Genomic DNA, 20,430 nt, shown 5'->3' on the forward strand with positions numbered 1-20,430 from the left:
ACATCAGTGATGAGAATCATTGATCGGCTTCCTCCTGCTCGCCCCCTACTGGAGATTGAGCCTGCAACCCCGGGCATAGGCCCTGATGGGGAATCCAACCACGATCTCCTGGTTCATAGGTTGATGCTCAACCCCTCAGCGACACCAGCCTGGCAACCCCTATATATATTTAACTGGTTATTTACTATATATATAAAAGCCCGTGATATATTTATATTAATTTTTGCACTCAGCCAGACAAATGAATTCAGATATAATGAGTAATGGTTAATTTCCCCCCCTCCTTTCCAATTTGTGAAATGCTTAGTAATTCCATTCCTTTATTCTTAGGTAGAACGTGTTTAAAGTCATGTTTGGAAAGCATCCCGCCTCCCTTATTTTTTTCTTTTGGTTTGTATACTGGTAATCCTGCTTTGGCTTCTGCAATAGCACATTAAGAGATTTTTCTTTTTTATCAAGTAACCCTCTTTATATGAACTGATTGTGGTGCTTTATTTTTTGATTATGCTACTCTGGATTATGTTGGCAAACATTCAGGGCCACCACATCTACAACCATCCATGTAATTAATACCTCTGTGGCTGAGAGATTCATCCATAAGCAGGAAAATGTGTTCACAGGACCTCAATCAAGTATCATTCAAGAGCCGAAGGTCTGCAACAATTACGCAAGAGCCCAGGGGAGGACAGGAGAAAAAGGGACCCTGTGGTCCCCACATGCAGCGGGCACCTACATCATCACATAGAGCTAGGTATCCTGGACTCCTCCCCTGATGTCCGCCCCTCCCCGGAGGCCCACCCAGAAAAAGCTCAACCCAGCTGCTCTGAAGTCTGTCCTGCTTCTTTCAAAGGGAGCTAGCCCACCCCTGACCCCTCCCTCTGTCTTCTAGTACCCTAGCCCATAGTCCCATCCTTCCACTTGGCACCTGCGCATTAGTGACCAACTGCCTTGTGGGCGGAGTGTTTAGTGTACCGCCCATGGACTCGGTCCCACGCAGGCCCTAGGCCCTGGTTAGTGCCTCTGCCCAGAGTGCGCCTGCGCACTAGCGACAACTAGGCCTTTTAGTCAGAGCAGGTGCACTTGACAGACACAGCCCTTGGGAACATGACCTCTGACCCCTGATGCTTTTGTGATCACATGACCACGCTCATCCACAACATGTTATCTTCCCCAAAACTCTGCCTTTCCCATCTTCTGGGGAGAGGCACAGCTTCCCCTTAACAGGAATTGAGTGTGCCTAGCCCCATCTCCCCTTTTCTCCACTGAAGAGATGAGTGCTTGGGGCTTGGACCCCTTATGCCACTGCTGCTGACTGGGCAGGGCCCTGGGCCCCTTTATTTTTATTTATTTTTTTAAATATGTTTTTAGTGATTTCAGAGAGGAAGGGAGAGGGAGAGATAGAAACATCAATGATGAGAGAGAATCACTGATCGACTGCCTCCTGCACTCCCCCCACTGGGGATCGAGCCCGCAACCCGGGCACGTGCCCTTGACTGGAATCAAACCTGGGACCCTCCAGTCTGCAGGCTGACGCTCTATCCACTGGGCCAAACCAGCTAGGGCATGGGCCCCCTTTATTTGCATGTCAGGGAGCCAGCTCCCCCCTTGAATGTCCCAGACCCTGGGGCGGGGGGGGGGTGGGTCACTAGATGCAAGATTTTAGGGGTGAGGTGTCACCAGCCACTCCAGGGGCAGGGACCATTCTAAAAGCACTTCAATGATTTCCCTTCCCTCCAAACCCCGGGGAATGGAAGGGGGACCCCGCCAGCCAAAACATTTCTCTCTGCCCTGGATCAGCAGGAAAATGTGTTCACAGGACCTCACTCAAGTGGCATTGAGGGTCTGCAATAACTATGCAAGAGCCCGGGGGAGGAAGGGATGGGGCTGACCACCTCAACCCTGGAAAAGGGACCCTGTGGTCCCCACATGCAGCGGGCACCTACATCATCACATAGAGCTAGGTATCCTGGGCAACTTCCCTGATTCTCGCCCCTCCCCGGAGGCCCGCCCAGAAAAAGCTCATCCCAGCTGCTGTGAATTCTGCCCCGCTTCTTTCAAAGGGAGTTAGCCCCGGCCCTGACCCCTCCTTCTGTCTTCCTGTGCCCTAGCTCATTGTCCCATCCTTCCTGTTTCGCACCTGCACATTAGAGACCAACTGCCTTGTGGGCAGAGACCACGCACTGGCTGGGTGCTGCTCCTGGCCCCGCCCACCCTGGCCCTGGGCCTGGGCCCCGGATCCTAACCCCGCCCCGCGAGTGCCTGTGCACTAGAGACCAACGCCTGGTAGTCAGAACCCACGCACGTGCCAGACACCGCCCTTGGCCCCGCCCACCGCGGGCCTGGGCCCGCCTCTGCACAGTGGTACTTCCTGCCTCGGCTCCCCGCCCACCTCCGCTCAGCCCCGCCCAGCGCAGACAAGCCAGCGCGGTGCGATGGAGGGCCGAGTGCAGCTGATTAAGGCCCTCTTGGCCTTACCCCTCAGGCACCGGAGGCGTCGGTGGAGGAACCCGATCCCCTTCCCTGAGACGTTTGACGGCGACACCGACCGGCTCCCGGAGTTTATCGTGCAGACGGGCGCCTACATGTTGGTGGACGACACCCTGTTCTCCAGCGATGCCCTGAAGGTGACGTTCCTCATCACCCGCCTCACGGGGCCTGCCCTGCAGTGGGTGATCCCCTACATCAGGAAGGAGAGCCCCCTGCTCAATGATTACCGGGGCTTCCTGGCCGAGATGAAGCGGGTCTTTGGATGGGTGGAGGACGAGGACTTCTAGGCCAGGAGACCCTCGGGCCTGGGGACAGGTGCTCTCGGGGGAGGGTCCCCGCGCCGGTGGCTGCCGCCCAGATCGCCGCAGGCGTCCTCCCACCGCGCCTCCCCATCCCTGTGTTCCAGTGGCGGTGATCTCCCCCGCGCTCCTGTTCCCTCCCGCGTAGTGCTTGCCTTTGTTCCAGGAATAGCGCCCCAGGTTCCTGCTGCAGCTGGGCCTGGCTCTGGAGCGCGCCGCCGCCCTCTCCCGCCAGCCCGGCCCCTCCCATGCGGACTTGGACTCTGTCCTGGGCTCCAGCTGCGAGCTGGGCTCCCGTTACACACTGGACAGACCCCCGCGCAGACCAGCCGTTACCAACCTCTCCCTGCCAGGCTAGCAGGCCTGCATAGATGTGCCCAGAGACCAGCGCTGCGGCTGCCATCACCATCCACCACCTCCCACCGACAGACTGCAGCCTCCAGCGATCTTGTCTCACCCAGGAGGTATCTGAGCTGGCCACAGCCCCTGGACAATGATTCCAACAGCGCGCCAACCCCTTGGAGGGGCCGGCCAGCCTTTCACCTTCACGGGGCCCATTCCCTCCCTACTCCCAGAGACACCTTCTATTCCTGCCAGGTGGCTGCCAGGTCCCAGGGGTGCCCAGCAGCCAAATCGAGTCACTCGTTTTCTCCTGTGGACCTGTTAGTTTTGCCCAGCACCCAGTTCTCTTCTGAATTTGCAGTATTTCCTTAATTATGTGCTTATTGGTCTACCAAATAACTCTTAGATTCTACCATATTCCTCAACACTCTCTGGACAGTTTTTTTCCCCAATAAATGTGAAACACTATTATAAAACAGTCTCAATAAATATGACACTACTTCTTTCCTGTTCCTATAAATGTGGTCCGTTTCTTGTCCAGAAAAGATATCCTTTACCATTCTATGTGTGATGTTAGAGACACTCTCTGTTGACTCTTGCATACAAAACATCAAATTGGAAACCTGAGGTGGTCCTGATAATGGAGACCCCACTGATGACTGTTTAATCCAGTCAAGATTGTTCCAAACCTCTTATGAATTGGATCTTTATTTTTTCCAAGGCAATGTGAATAGTCAGCCTGGTAACTTCTCTGAAAAGGTTTTCTCATTTCCAAAAAGTGTTTCGAAAGCACCCAAATTGTCCTAACCATAAATCCCATATTGATGGTGAACAATATCTAAGTTTTATAGGCCAATTTTTCAGGGAACCAGCAAAATTACATAGGTACTTATTTTAAAAAAAAACCACAAAAAAACATGTATGGAACTTTCATTATGTAAGAAGTAGGGGTCGGAAAAAGCATGCAGAAATGACATTGTTTAGAAACTAGCCTGGTTTTTTACCTGTAGGAGAGTAAAAGTGTACACTTCCCTAATGGTCAGAAAAAGTCATTGCTCTTTGTTTATCTGTAGTTTAACTTCATATTTATAGTACAATTAAAAGCCTATTCCTCACCAATTTTTTAAAAAAATACATATATATATATATATATATATTATATATATATTGATTTCAGAAAGGAAGGGAGAGGGAGAGAGAGAGAGAGAATAGAAACATCAGTGATGAGAAGGAATCATTGATAGGCTGCCCCCTGCATGTCCCCCACGGGTTCAAGCCCACAACCCGGGCATGTGCCCTTGACCAGAATCGAACCTGGGACCCTTCAGTCCACAGACGGTTGGTCTATCCACTGAGCCAAACCAGCTAGGGCCTCACCAATTGTTGTTCACCAAAGTTAAACATTCTAAGTCAGATGGTTCACAGGTCTGCTTATAGACAGCTCTTTGTTATGATGTCTAAAGTTTGTGTGTTACGTGCTGTTGAGTGGGCTCTGATGTTGGAGACCTTATGGATGAGTGATGTCCACAATGTCCTGTCCTCAGCCTTGCTCAGCTCCTGCAGACTCATGCCTATGGCTGCTTTTATGGAGTCAATCCATATAATTTTTGGTCTTACTCTTTTCCTGCTGCCTTCTATTTACAAAAAACTTTTTCTCTCATTTCTAAATTTTGGTGATTTTCCTGACATGGGATAAAGGAATAATTCACACCAGTATTTTTTCTCTTTTATTTCACTGTCTTCTTTCTTCATTTTCATGGTTAATCTTTGCTATTCATGTGCTGTGGTTTGCAGGACTATGTATATACTAGAGGCTCGATGCACAACATTCATGCACTGGTGTGGGGGGAGGGATCCCTCAGCCCGGTCTGTGTCCTTTAGCAGTCTGGGAGCCCTTGGGGGATGTCTGACTGATGGCTTAGGCCCACTCTCCATGAGAGCGGGTCTAAGCTGCAGTTGGACAGCCTTAGCACTGCTATGGAGACGGGAGAGGCTCCAGCCACCGCTGCTGCGCTCACCAGCCATCAGCCTGGCTTGTGGCTGAGCAGCACTCCCCCTGTGGGAACACTGACCACCAGGGAGCAGCTCTTGCGTTGAGCGTCTGACCCCTCGTGGTCAGTGTATGTCATAGTGAGCAGTTGTTCCACCATTCGGTTGATTTGCATATTACCCTTTTATTATATAGGATAACTGAAAGGAAATTACCTGCATTATGTCTTTTTTAAAATATTTTTTATTGATTTCAGAGAGGAAGGGAGAGAGAGAGATAGAAACGTCAAAGATGAGAGGGAATCATTCATCGGCTGCCTCCTTCATGCCCCCTACTGGGGATTGAGCCTGCAACCTGGGTATGTGCACTTGACCAGAATTGAACCTGGGACCCTTCAGTCTGAAAGCCGACTCTCTATCCACTGAGCCAAACTGGCTAGGGCACCTGTACTATGTCTTATTTCTTGTTCCTCCACATAGTGAAACTGTCATTAACTTGCAATATAGCATGTAATACATCAAAGTGTTGAAGTCAGAGTAATAATTTGAATTGCTGAATAAAATGAAGTTTTTATGGTTCACAGGTTCTTAAAACAATTTTTAAAAAGGCAAATTATGAGGTTTCAATTTGTGGTTCTGGGAGTCTGCCTTCCTGGATGGATAGATAGGATGATAAGCATATTCACTGTTTGGTTTTAAACATAGATTTTGCTAATTTGAGAAGTGTTTGGAAGCAGTTTACTTTAGGGAGCAGGTCCAATATACCCCCATACAATCTGTGTCCACTTGGTTCTAGATATAGGTAGTATGGGCATGGACCTGCTGGGTATCCTTTGAACAATATCATAACCTCCTATCTCCCTCACCAAAAATTCCCCAACAGTTTTCTTCCTTCTGTCAGAATGGCTGTTTAGGGATTATTTAATCTATACTAGTTGTACCATTCTCAGTCCTTTTATGTGATACAAATATGTTGGGGAGGGTTAATAATTTGCAAGAATTAATCATGAACATTTTTGAAAGATCTCATGAAAGGACAGAGGACATGTTATTTGTAAGGGGAGAAGGTAGGTTGTTTTTCACTTGTGCCTCAAGCAGTTTAGCTGCTATAAAATACCATAACTTTAGTAACTTAAAGAATAAAACATATTTCTCATAGTTTTGGAGGCTGGGAAGTCCATGTTCAAGGTGTTGGTATATTAGGTGTCTTATGAGTGCTCATTTACTGGTTTGAAAATGCTGCCTTCTTGCTGTATCCTCACATGGGGGAGAGAGGGAGGGGGCGGGGAGCACTCTGGTCTTTTCCTCTTCTTAAAAGGTACTGATTCCATCTTGGGGGCTCCAACCTCATCTAAATCTAATAACCTCCCCTGATGTCCTACCACCAAATATCATCACATTGGGGATTGGGGCTTCAACGTATGGGTTTAGAATGGGGTGGGGGACACAAACATTCAGTCCATGGAAGTTACATTGATCATATCACCTGTTACAGTTGTCATTCTTGGTTTGTTTTCCTCACTTCATTCTCAGTAAACTATTCTATCTCCCATCATGAAGCACCACTCAAATGAGCACCAATGAAGGAATAAACATAAGATTCATAAAACATAGAGAAATATGAGTCATGAGAGAGAAAATTAAATTAAACTAAAATTTTGGGGAAAGGTAATTGTGGCCAATATTGACTTGAAGTCTATAATTAAGATATAATTTCACAAATGTTGTGACATGTACAAAAATTTAATATAGAAAATGCAGGCATGGAGGGGACAAAGTGGCCTTTGAGTTGTTTAATATTCTGAGATTTTGGGTTCCAGGGCAATATTAGTAGAGAGAACTTATATAACAAATGGCTTGAAAATACAATTATCAAAATATTACAACCATAATTTTCACATAGCTTCTTGATGAATACCTGCAAAAGTTTTATTTAACTCATTATTCCAAAAGAATGGTAGATCTAATTCATAGAATCATTTAAAGATTCTGGGGAAAGGAATACAGTAATAAGAATGTTAATTTATGTGTAAATCTGCTCGATGTCCAGAAAAAATATTAGTTATTACTATATTTCTGCAAATTAAGCTCTCAAATATTTTTCAAATATTTTTAAGCTCTCAAGTATTTTTTCAATTTTCATAAGGATTTCTTTATTCTATTTAAAGGATGTCCTTGAATTAGAGATGAAAACCTATATAATAACAAAATGGATGAAGATTTTTTAGCACACTCAGTGTTCCAGGAAATTTACACAGATGTTCTTGTTTAATCTTCAACACCCCTCATGAGGTGAGCACCATTTATATTTGAGGAAACAGAAGCTTAGCAGTGGCAACTAATTTCCCCAAGGTCCTATGGCTAAAAGCTGGCAGACCTGGGACTCACATTGAAGATACCAGAAGCCCTGCACCCTTCACCAATATGCTATCTGTCCTGGAGCTCTTTCCTTTTTTTATTTTTTTAAAGAAAGAGATAAAGAGATAAAGACCTTCAAGGATTTTTTATAAAAATACTAGAGGTCCAGTGCACGAATTCATGCACGGGTGGGGTCTAGCCGGCCCCAATTGGGGTGGGAGGGACAATTGGGGCTGGTCGTTCTAGTGTTCCGGTTGCTTGGCTTTCATATATATATATATATATGTTTATATATATATGTTTTTATTGATTTCAGAGAGAGGAAGGGAGAGCAAGAGAGATATAGAAACATCAATGATGATAGAGAATCAATGATTGCCACCTGCATGCTCCCTACTGGGGATCAAGGCCACAACCTGGGCATGTGCACTGACCGGGAATTGAACCGTGACCTGGTTCATGGGTCAATGCTCAACCACAGAGCCACACCAACCTAGTGGGCTCTTTTCATTTTTAACAGCTTTATCGAGATATAATCTGCATACTATAAAATTCATCCATTTAAGTGTACAAGTCAATGGCTTTTAGTTTATTTACATAGTTCTACAATGTCACCAAAATCTAATTTTAGAATATCTTCATCACTCCAAAAAGAAACCTCATATCTCTTATCAGTTACTCCCAGTCTTAGTTCAGGCTTCTATAACAAATAGCATAGACTGGGTGGCTTAAAAAGCATTTATTTCTCACAGTTCTGGAGGCTAGAAAATCCTAGATCAGGGGATTGGCAGATTCCGTGTCTGGGGAGGGCACTCTTTTTTGTGTGTGGGAGGGGAGTTCTTTGGTCTCTCATTTAAAAAATTTATTGAGGTGTTATTAATATGTGTAAAGCTTTCTTGTTAAATATATGGGTGGGCAAAAGTAGGCTTACAGTTATATGTGAAACAGAGTTAATAAGGCTATTTCAATAATAATAACCTGCATGTTTTTTTTCCCATACAAACAACTGTAAATCTACTTTTGCCAACCCATGTGTAAAATGATGAGTTTGGAGATAAGTATCCACCTGTGAAACCATCACCACCATCAAGGTCATAGATTATTAATCAACTCCTAATGTTTCCTCCCACCCCCTTTAATATTATTTGTATGTGCGTGCATATGTGTGTGGTGTAAGAACATAACATAATATCTACCAGAACACTTAACATAAGATCTGTTAGAATAAAACACAGGGAAAAGCTCCTTGATATTGGTGTTGGCAATGACTTTTTTTTAAAATATATTTTATTGATTTTTTACAGAGAGGAAGAGAGAGGGATAGAGAGTCAGAAACATCGATGAGAGAGAAACATCGATCAGCCGCCTCCTGCACACCCCCTACTGGGGATGTGCCCGCAACCAAGGTACATGCCCCTGACCGGAATCGAACCTGGAACCCTTGAGTCCGCAGGTCGACGCTCTATCCACTGAGCCAAACTGGCTTCGGCAGGCAATGACTTTTTTGATATGACAGCAAAAGCATCAGCAACAAGAGAAAAAAAATGAAATTTCATAAAATTTAAAAGCTTCTGAACAGCAAGGGAAATAATCAACAAAACAAAAAGTCAAACTATGTAATGGGAGAAAATATTTGCAAACCTCATACCTGATAAGGAACTGATATACAAAATATATAATGAACTCCTACAACTCAACAGCACACGCGCCGCCCCCCCCCCAAAAAAAAAAAACAAAACAAAACAAAACAAAACAACAATTATAAATTGCGGGAAGGAGAGAGGATTGGGACTGTCACCTTCCTTGTGCAGAAGATTTTATCAATATGGCCTGAGGAGAAACCAAGATGGCAGCATAGGTAAACACCTGAACTGCTGCCTCGCACAACAATTTCAAAACTACAACTAAAAGACAAAACGGACATCATCCAGAACCACAAGAAGGCTGGCTGAGTGGAAATTCTACAACTAGAAGGAACGAGAAAAGCACACTGAGACTCACAGGAGCTGCGGAAGTGCAGAGGTACAGAGGCGTGTGTACGGAGAGGGCTGGCAACTGTGTACGTGGCTGGCTTTCTCAATAGGGAGGGAGACAAAAGCTCCTGACTGCTCTGAACTCCAGTTCCGGGAGAGACTCTGGGGACCCAGACTCATACGGCGAGAAACTGGACTTTCTGGCATGGGGCAGAACTCGAGGGCGGCTTTCTCTCAGAGGTGCTTACAGCAATTACCGTGGGACACTGAGACCAGGGGCCCCTTAGGGCAGGGCTGATGGGAAGCCATTGCTGTTTGCTCCGCCCTGAGATCCTGCCCCATGAAGCCATTGCTGTTTGTTCCGCCCTGAGACTCCACCCCATCCAAGCTGAATGCAGAGGCTTTTGCAAATGAATGACCTGGTCCTTTGAATTCTAAACTTACCTAACAAACTGCAGCTGAGTCAGTGAGACCCAGAACATCCAAAAGAAGGCCAAAGGCCCCACAGCAGCTTGCATTGCTTCACAGTTGGGCCTCATCTGGGCACCTCCAAAACCCAAACAAAGAAGAGGAATCTGCAGATCTCTCCATAGCTCCTGCTGGGTGGCCTCAGGCAGATGCTAAATTAGCACCTCCTTGGAGATCCAAGAGCCAGTGTACACAGGGGTCAGAGTGGGACCATCCAGATTACAACTCCTCAGATCCATAAGGGACGCACTCAGGGGGCAGACTCAGTGAGCACCGAAGCCCCACTGAAGCAAGTCTTCTCTCATAAGGTGTCTCCAGCACAGAAGTTCTCCCATTGTAGACACAGCTGATCCTCACAGCCAATTGACCTGGAGGTCAATTCCTCCCAGTGATACCAACAGCAATCAAGGCTTAACTACAACAAGACTGTGCACACAGCCCACATAGGGGTGCACTAAGAGTGTCCACCTCAGGTAACTGGGGAGGCTGAGCCACTGGGCCCTATAGGACACCTAGCACACAAAGCCACTCTATCAACTGAGGGAAGCAGCCAAAATGTGGAGACAAAGAAACAGGTCACAAATGAAAGAAATGGAGGAAAGCAAACAACTGGATATAGCGTTCAAAACCATGGTTATAAGGTTTTTCAAGAATTTTCTAGAAAAGTCCAATAAATTTAGTGAGACCCTCGAGGATATGAAAAAGGACCAACTAGAAATTAAGCATACACTGACTGAAATAAAAAATAATATACAGAGATCCAACAGCAGACTAGAGGATCGCAAGAATCAAGTCAAAGATTTGAAATACAAAGAAGCAAAAAACACCCAACTGGAAAAGCAAAAAGCAAAAAGAATCCAAAAATATAAAATAGGGTAAGGAGCCTCTGGGACAACTTCAAGCGTACCAATATCTGAATTATGGGCGTGCCAGAAGAAGAGAGAGCAAGATACTGAAAACCTATTTGAAGAAATAATGACTGAAAACTTCCCCACCTGGTGAAAGAAATAGACTTACAAGTCCAGGAAGTGCACAGAACCCCAAACAAAGGGAATCCAAAGAGGACCACACCAAGACATATAATTAAAATGCCAAGAGCAAAAGACAAAGAGAGAATATTAAAAGCAGCAAGAGAAAAACAGTTAGTTACCTACAAGGGAGCACCCATAAGACTGTCAGCTGATTTCTCAACAGAAACCATGCAGGCCAGACGGGAGTGGCAAGAAATATTCAAAGTGATGAATAGCAAGAACCTACAACTAAGATTACTCTACCCAGCAAAGCTATCATTGAGAATTGAAGGTCAGATAAAGAGCTTCACAGATAAGAAAAAGCTAAAGGAGTTAATCACTGCCAAACCAGTATTATATGAAATGCTGAAAGGTATTCTTTAAGAAGAGGAAGAAGAAGAAAAAGGTAAAGATAAAAATTATGAACAACAAATATATATCTATCAACAAGTGAATCTAAAAATCAAGTGAATAAAAAATCTGATGAACAGGCCGAAACCAGTTTGGCTCAGTGGATAGAGCATCGGCCTGCAGACTGAGGGGTCCCAGGTTCGATTCCGGTCAAGGGCATGTACCTTGGTTGTGGGCACATCCCCGGTAGGGGTTGTGCAGGAGGCAGCTGATCGATGTTTCTCTCTCATCGATGTTTCTAACTCTCTATCCCTCTCTCTTCCTCTCTGTAAAAAATCAATAAAAATATATTTTAAAAAATTCTGAACAGAATAAACTGGTGAATATAATAGAATCAGGGGCCTAGAAAGGGAGTGGATTGACAATTCTCAGGGGGGAAGGAGTGTGGGGGGTGCGGGAAGAGACTGGACAAAAATCGTACACCTATGGATGAGGACAGTGGGGGGAGTAAGGGCAGAGGGTGGGGTGGGAACAGGGTGGAGGGGAGCTATGGGGGGGGGAAGAGGAACAATTGTAATAATCTGAACAATAAAGATTTATTTTTAAAAAAAGGAAAAAAATTGTGGGAAGGACCTGCATATACATTTCTCCAAAGAAGACATGTAAATGGCCAACAGGTGTATGATAAAGAGCACAACATCACTAATCATTAGAAAAATGCAAATCAAAATCATAGCTAGCCCAGCCATGTGGTTCAGTGGTCAGCACAGACCTATGAACCAGGAGGTTGCAGTTGAGGCACATGCCCCAATTGCGGGGCTTGATCCACAGTGTGGGGCATGCAGGAAGCAGCAGATCAATGATTCTCATCATTGATGTTTCTATCTCTCTCTCCCTTTCCCTTCCTCTCTGAAATCAATAAAAATATAGTTTAAAAAATAGAAATGATGGAGCCCTGATGGGTGTGGCTCAGTTGGTTAGAGCATTGGTCCATACAGCGAAAGGTGGTGGGTTTGATCCCCATTCAAGAAGCATGTGGAAGGCAGCAAATTGATCTCTCTCTCTCTTTCTCTCTCTCTCTCTCTCCCCCCTCCTTCTCTCCCTCCCTTCCTAAAATAAATTACAAAAATTTAAATAAATAAAAACGATGGAATTTTAAATAGTGGAGCAGGAAGAGGATGAATCACAATTGTAGTCTGGAGACCAATTACAGTGATGGGGGCTGGAGTTCATTACACTAATCTACATCTTGTAAGTTTTCTTTCAGGAAGAGAGGCCATATCAATCATGAAGTAGTAGATGTTCTCATATCTTAAATAAAGAAGTACATCTGTGCTCCAGTGTTGCACTGAGGTAGTCATGGAAGTGTGTGCCACTTGGACTTCCCTTCAAGACAACCTTCTATCATGATAATAATGAGCAGTCACCTTCCAGCTACTGCACTTTTGTTTTGTTTTGTTTTGTTTTGTTTTGTTTTGTTGTTTTAAGTTCTCACCTGTGGGTATTTTTTCCATTGATTGCTAGAGAGAGTGGAAGGGAGGGAAGAGGAGAAGAGAGAGAGAGAAACATTGAAGTGAGAGAGACACATCAATTGGTTGCCTCCCACACACATCCCTACTGGTGCTGGGGAATCTGTAACCTTGACCGGGAATCGAACCTAAAACCCCTCAGTCTGCAGACCGACACTCTAACCACTGAGCAACCAGCCAGGGCATGCACTTTTGGACTCAATGCAGTATTCACATTGAGGTCAGGCTCTCTTCAGGATGCTATTGGTTATGACTGAGCAGTTGAGATTACTAGAGCTGAGCCATTCCTGTCTGACACACAACTCCAGTAGCAACAGTATTTGTTCTGAGTTCCCAATTTGTTCAAAAGAGATTTTTTTAAAAACTTCAACTGTAAACATAGGTTCTTCCTTCCTTTTCCCTTTTCTTTCATAGACTGAAGGCTTCCCTCACCTGCCCCTTCTCTCTCTCTTCTTTACCTTCTACCAGTGTTTCCCCCAATAAACTTCATGGATGTCTAATTCTTTCTTGGCATCTGTTTTTTGGAGGACCTCAAACAATAAAAGACTGCCTGGCCGGCATGGCTTAGTGGTTGAGCGTCGACCTATGAACCAGTAGATCACCATATGATTCCCCATTAAGGTATATGCCCGGGTTGTGGGCTCAATCCCCGTGTGGGGCGTGCAGGAGGCAGCTCATCAATGATTCTCATCATTGATGTTTCTATCTCTTTCTCCCTCTCCCTTCCTCTCAGAAATCAATAAAATATATATTTAAAACACTAAAATAAAAGACAAAAATTATAAATTGGACTTCATATAAACTATGGAAAGCATCATACTTTAGAAGATTACTTTCAGAAAACTGAAAGGTATAGTGCATATACCTAGAGAATACATTTGGAATGCATATATATTACGAATGATTTTTATCCAGAATATAATAAAGAACCACTATTACTAAATAATTTTTTTAAATGATGATTTAAAAATGGCCTGGCTCTAGCCGGTTTGGCTCGGTGGATGGAGCGTCGGCCTGCGGACTGAACGGTCCCAGTTTCGAGTCCATTGAAGGGCACATGCCTGGTTGTGGGCTTGATCCCCAGTGGGGTGCGTGCAGGAAGCAGATGACCAATGATTCTCTCTCATCATTGATGTTTCTATCTCTCTCTCCCTCTTCCTTCCTCTCTGAAATCAATAAAAAAAATAAAAAATAAAGTAAAAATTGCCCAGTACCGCGCCCGGCTAGCTCAGTCGGTAGAGCATGAGACTCTTAAAAATGGCCCAGAGACTTGAACAGGCCCTTTATTAAAAACAACAACATGAGAATAGGGTTTCTGGTCAAGATGGTAGTGTAGATAAATGTAGTACTCCCATCCTCCCACAACCATATCAAAATTGTAACTAAATTACAGAACAACCATCATTCATATCTGCCTGAAATGTAGCTGAATGAAAGCCATACAACTATGGATATAAAAAAGAAGCCACATAGAGACTGGTAGAAGGGGCGGAGAGGGGGAATGGAGAGGTCCTACACCCACATATGGCAGGTAAATATTGGGAGGTATATCTTGACTGTAGCGGAGTGAGTCTCATAGCCCCAAGCCAGGCCCCCCAGCCCAGGAAGAGAAGTCCCCATAACTTCTGGCTGTGAAACCCAACAAAGATTGTGGCTGAGTGAGACTGAGGGCTTCTGGAGTTCCTCTTAAAGGGCACACACATGGATTCACTTGGACTCACTCCCTCTGAACTCCTGCACTAGGCAGCTGCTTGAAAGGCACCAGAGATATACAAGGATGGGCTGAATTGTCTGGCATTGGAGCAAGAGCTGGAGGGGCATCTTTCTCCTGAACAGAAGTTCTGTTGTTCTTTTTTTGACCCCCTTGGCCCCGCGCACAACGCCAGCAGCGGGGCACCACATCTGAGTCTCTATCAACCTGGCTATTACTGTTTGCCCTGCCCTAGTGATTTCCTGAGGTCCTGGCTTCACTCAACTATTGCACTCACCCTAGCAGTTTCCAGTGGCTTTTCTGTAAGAATGACCTGTCTTGTCTCATGCTTCAGACTTTCCTACAATCTCTCAAACAAGAAGCATCAACCAGAAAAAAATAAAAGGTACATAGTCAGGGAGCCAAAACAGAGGTTAAAGATATGAACTACACTGATATTCACTTTCTTTCTTCCTCTCCCTCCCTATCTCTATCTCTTCTCCAACAGATATGCTCCACTGAAAGAAGCCAAAGACCTCTTCCTATTTGAAGCAATGTGCATTACCTCACATCTACCCATTTCAAAGTCAAATGACATGGAAGGATCTAGAATAAAAGAGGCCACATGAACAGACCAGGAAAAAGAGTTTTTCTCTTGAGACAATATGAATGTGGGACCTGTTATAGTTGAATTGTGTTTCCCCAAAAAAATGATATGTTGGAATCCTAACACCCAGTACCTTAGAACATGACCTTATTTGAAGATAGGGCCTTAACAGAGGTAATCAAGTTAAATAAGGTCATTAGGGTGGGCTCTAATCCAGTGTGACTGGTGTCCTTATAAAAATGAGAAATTTAGACCCAGAGGAAAACATGAAGAGAGGGAAGATGAAGTGCAGAGGCTCAGGGAGAATGCAGCCATCCACAAGCCAAGAAAGGGGATCTAGAACAGAGTCTTCCTTCACAGGCCTCTGAAGGAACTAACTTTGTTGACACTGTGATTTTCAACTTCTAGCCTCCATAACTGTGGGACAATAAATTGCTATTGTTTAAGCTACCCAGTTTGTGGTACATTGTTATAGCAGACCAGGCAAACTAATACAGGGCTATATTTGTAATTTTTCGTTGTGGAAAAATGAAACTTCTTCAGATGGCAAATCGACCTAAATATTGAAGATGCCTGAATAAAATTCCTCTGTAACTTACAGTCAAAGGTCTATCAGTAGCCTCCCATATTGGGAAGTGAATTTTCTTCCAGATAACAAAAAAGCTATACTATTCCACAATGTAATCCCTGCCTCACTGCAGATGTTGCAGTGAACATGAAGCATTTGAACTGATAAAAACCTTTGCAGCACTATCAGTTGGCTAGTATGCTTCTCTCACACACAAGGTGTGTTCTCAGAAAGGAATAAGGGTGAGTTCTTTTGAATGATATCAAAAGTTCCTCCAGGTCTCTCTAGGAGGTGCTGGCATTCCCCAGTTTCTTTATACTGGGTATTTCACTAGGAATCATTTATCAAGTTTTTAAAGAAGTTAATTTCTTTTTCTGCCCAGAAGTTCCTGTACTCGTCTTCTTTTTTGCAGACTATTGGTATCATCTACTTCTCAATGTAGGTTTTTGTTTACATTAGAGCAGGAAATGAGGCAGAGAAAACAAAATGACAACTGCAAGGGACAAGATCACAAAGGAATGAAAAAAAAATCCCTTTTTTTACAAATGCAACAGCTTCAGTCCCTACGGAATCTTGTTAGAGATGTTCATGATTAATTTTTATAGAGCAATAGCCTCTTCAAGATATTTTCAGCATGGACGATGACTTAGGATAATATGAATAGTGTAGTCCAAGGAACAATCCCTAACAGAGCCTATTCTGGCAGAGAAAATTTTTACTTAGGGAAGTAGAGGTATACAGACATTGTTCAAATCCATCAAGCAAGTCCCTGCCAATTCCACCTACTTCTAGAGACAGGTGGACAGATTGCAGGGAATATGCTGGACCTACTCCCTAAACTGCTTCCAAATACTTCTCACACCAACTTAGCAGAATCTATATTTAAAACCAAACAGCCCTGCCCCTGTAACTCAGAGCATCATCCCCATATATCAAAGGCTTCAGGTTTGACCCTTGTTAGGGGATATAAAAGAATCAACCAATAAATGCATAATTAGGAGGAACAACAAATTAATATTCTCCCCACTCTTTCTCTTCCTCTCTCAAATAAATAAAGTTTAGTCTAGCCGACGTGGCTCAGTGGTTGAGCATCCACCTATTAACCAGGAGCTCTCGGTTCCATTCCCAGTCAGGGCACATGCCCGGTTTCGGGCTCCATTCCCAGTGTGGGGTGTGCAGGAAGCAGCCCATCAATGATTCTCTCTCATCATTGATGTTTCTATCTCTTTCTCCCTCTCCCTTCCTCTATGAAATCAATAAAAATATATTTTAAAAATAAATAAAGTTTAACAAAATATAAAACCGAACAGTGAATATGCTTAACATGATCATTCTTCCACCCCATCCGGGAAGGCAGACTGCCAGGGCCTTCAACTGGAACCTCATAATTAGCTACTTTTAATTGTTTTGAGAACCCTGTGAACCATAAATTCATTGTATTAACTCCAAAGTTTCCCCTGATTTCAAGAAGACTTAGACCTATTACATGCCAAATTGCAAGTTAATGCTTCCACTATTTCTGGGAACAAAACATTGTCATATACATAATGCAGAAAATGCACCTCTACTTCCACGTACAGCCTGATGAACAATTGAACATATAGGGCAAGTATTTACCTTTCATATGGAGAGAGAGGAAAAGTAATCAAAATTACTGTTGTGATTGACTCCTCTTTCATATGTTCTGGGAAAATCACCTAATTTAGAAATGAGGCAGATTTGACTGAGTATTGACTTATAAGCCCACCTATTATTTGACTATAGAGATATTTAAATTATCCCAGCCATACATGAGGTAGTTTTTTCCCCCCAGTACTGTACATTTAAGGGTGAGCATGCAGAGTAACGTGGTTTTCTTTTCTTTCTGTTAGAGAAAGTTATAATTTTTTGTCCTACAGATCATCTACCAGAATTTTACCAAAATTAACCACAATTCTGTATTCCTTTCCCTTCTTTTTAAAAAAATTTGTATTTCTTTATTGATTTCAGAGGGGAATGGAGAGAGAGAGAGAGAGAGAGAGAGAGAGAGAGAGAGAGAAATATCAATGATGAGAATCATTGACCTGCTGCCTCCAGCAGGTCCCCTACTGGGAATCGAGCCCGCAACCCAGGCGTTTGCCCTTGGCCGGAATCGAATCTGGGACCCTTCAGTCCGCAGGCAAACACTCTATCCACAGAGCCAAACCAGCTAGGGCTGTATTCCTTTCCCTTCTACTTACACAATCCAAGATCTTGTAAATGCATTTTCTAAAGCCCCTTTGTCATTCCACTGGTTCCCTGAATAATGGGTTAAAAAAATTTTGACAGATACTGACTAAAAATGTGTGGGGTTCATGGTTTATAACAATTAGGTGTGATTTCAAGCAGATTTTTTTGAAAGGAAGAAACCCTCTCTGAAAAGCCTCCTAGCTAGCTTCTCTTTACAAGGTCCACTTCCTAAGGGGCATGGAACTGACTAATTTGGAAGAGTCAGCATCTAGGATTGCATGATCATCAGAGGGGTATCCAACTCCAGGATCAACACCTTTATTCTTTAATAATCCAAGACCCTACACTAGCCACAGAATGGGAGAAGGAATAACTGCTGAACAAAACATGGACCCTATGTAACAGACCAGGAAGGAAGAGGCACCATATTCATTAACATTTCATTTATTTTTAATAATATGTGATGTATATTGAGGGAAAAAGACTTTTGTCTAGGTAGTGTGGAAGAGCTGGGCAGAATGCAGGGGTCACTGTGTTACACAAAAGGCACACATCAGAGAGACAGCTGCAAACTCAGAAGAGAACTGGGTGCTGGGCAAAACCAACAGGTCCACAGGAGAAAACGAGTGACTCGATTTGGCTGCTGGGCACCCCTGGGACCTGGCAGCCACCTGGCAGGAATAGAAGGTGTCTCTGGGAGTAGGGAGGGAATGGGCCCCCTGAAGGTGAAAGGCTGGCCGGCCCCTCCAAGGGGTTGGCGAGCTGTTGGAATCATTGTCCAGGGGCTGTGGCCAGCTCAGATACCTCCTGGGTGAGACGAGATCGCTGGAGGCTGCAGTCTGTCGGTGGGAGGTGGTGGATGGTGATGGCAGCCGCAGCGCTGGTCTCTGGGCACATCTATGCAGGCCTGCTAGCCTGGCAGGGAGAGGTTGGTAACGGCTGGTCTGCGCGGGGGTCTGTCCAGTGTGTAACGGGAGCCCAGCTCGCAGCTGGAGCCCAGGACAGAGTCCAAGTCCGCATGGGAGGGGCCGGGCTGGCGGGAGAGGGCGGCGGCGCGCTCCAGAGCCAGGCCCAGCTGCAGCAGGAACCTGGGGCGCTATTCCTGGAACAAAGGCAAGCACTACGCGGGAGGGAACAGGAGCGCGGGGGAGATCACCGCCACTGGAACACAGGGATGGGGAGGCGCGGTGGGAGGACGCCTGCGGCGATCTGGGCGGCAGCCACCGGCGCGGGGACCCTCCCCCGAGAGCACCTGTCCCCAGGCCCGAGGGTCTCCTGGCCTAGAAGTCCTCGTCCTCCACCCATCCAAAGACCCGCTTCATCTCGGCCAGGAAGCCCCGGTAATCATTGAGCAGGGGGCTCTCCTTCCTGATGTAGGGGATCACCCACTGCAGGGCAGGCCCCGTGAGGCGGGTGATGAGGAACGTCACCTTCAGGGCATCGCTGGAGAACAGGGTGTCGTCCACCAACATGTAGGCGCCCGTCTGCACGATAAACTCCGGGAGCCGGTCGGTGTCGCCGTCAAACGTCTCAGGGAAGGGGATCGGGTTCCTCCACCGACGCCTCCGGTGCCTGAGGGGTAAGGCCAAGAGGGCCTTAATCAGCTGCACTCGGCCCTCCATCGCACCGCGCTGGCTTGTCTGCGCTGGGCGGGGCTGAGCGGAGGTGGGCGGGGAGCCGAGGCAGGAAGTACCACTGTGCAGAGGCGGGCCCAGGCCCGCGGTGGGCGGGGCCAAGGGCGGTGTCTGGCACGTGCGTGGGTTCTGACTACCAGGCGTTGGTCTCTAGTGCACAGGCACTCGCGGGGCGGGGTTAGGATCCGGGGCCCAGGGCCAGGGTGGGCGGGGCCAGGAGCAGCACCCAGCCAGTGCGTGGTCTCTGCCCACAAAGCAGTTGGTCTCTAATGTGCAGGTGCGAAACAGGAAGGATGGGAGAATGAGCTAGGGCACAGGAAGACGGAAGGAGGGGTCAGGGCCGGGGCTAACTCCCTTTGAAAGAAGCGGGGCAGAATTCACAGCAGCTGGGATGAGCTTTTTCTGGGCGGGCCTCCGGGGAGGGGCGAGAATCAGGGAAGTTGCCCAGGATACCTAGCTCTATGTGATGATGTAGGTGCCCGCTGCATGTGGGGACCACAGGGTCCCTTTTCCAGGGTTGAGGTGGTCAGCCCCATCCCTTCCTCCCCCGGGCTCTTGCATAGTTATTGCAGACCCTCAATGCCACTTGAGTGAGGTCCTGTGAACACATTTTCCTGCTGATCCAGGGCAGAGAGAAATGTTTTGGCTGGCGGGGTCCCCCTTCCATTCCCCGGGGTTTGGAGGGAAGGGAAATCATTGAAGTGCTTTTAGAATGGTCCCTGCCCCTGGAGTGGCTGGTGACACCTCACCCCTAAAATCTTGCATCTAGTGACCCACCCCCCCCCCCCCGCCCCAGGGTCTGGGACATTCAAGGGGGGAGCTGGCTCCCTGACATGCAAATAAAGGGGGCCATGCCCTAGCTGGTTTGGCCCAGTGGATAGAGCGTCAGCCTGCAGACTGGAGGGTCCCAGGTTCGA

At 45.9% G+C, this 20,430-nt stretch overlaps 1 protein-coding gene across 1 annotated transcript; it reads right to left on the reverse strand.

The window, feature by feature from the left end:
• Window positions 1–18,307: 18,307 nt before the first annotated feature.
• LOC103305058 (retrotransposon Gag-like protein 8) lies at window positions 18,308–19,527 on the reverse strand. The gene has a single exon (XM_008161772.3). The coding sequence runs from the start codon at window positions 19,499–19,501 to the stop codon at window positions 19,160–19,162; it is 342 nt and encodes a 113-aa protein (XP_008159994.1). The 5' UTR covers window positions 19,502–19,527; the 3' UTR covers window positions 18,308–19,159.
• Window positions 19,528–20,430: the final 903 nt, after the last annotated feature.

The sequence above is a fragment of the Eptesicus fuscus genome, chromosome 1, assembly GCF_027574615.1.
Source record: "Eptesicus fuscus isolate TK198812 chromosome 1, DD_ASM_mEF_20220401, whole genome shotgun sequence".
Taxonomy (NCBI): Eukaryota; Metazoa; Chordata; class Mammalia; order Chiroptera; family Vespertilionidae; genus Eptesicus; species Eptesicus fuscus.

Bases quoted from the DNA above. Each gene is read 5' to 3' on its own strand.
- LOC103305058 (XM_008161772.3), bottom strand. From the start codon at position 19,501: ATGGAGGGCCGAGTGCAGCTGATTAAGGCCCTCTTGGCCTTACCCCTC.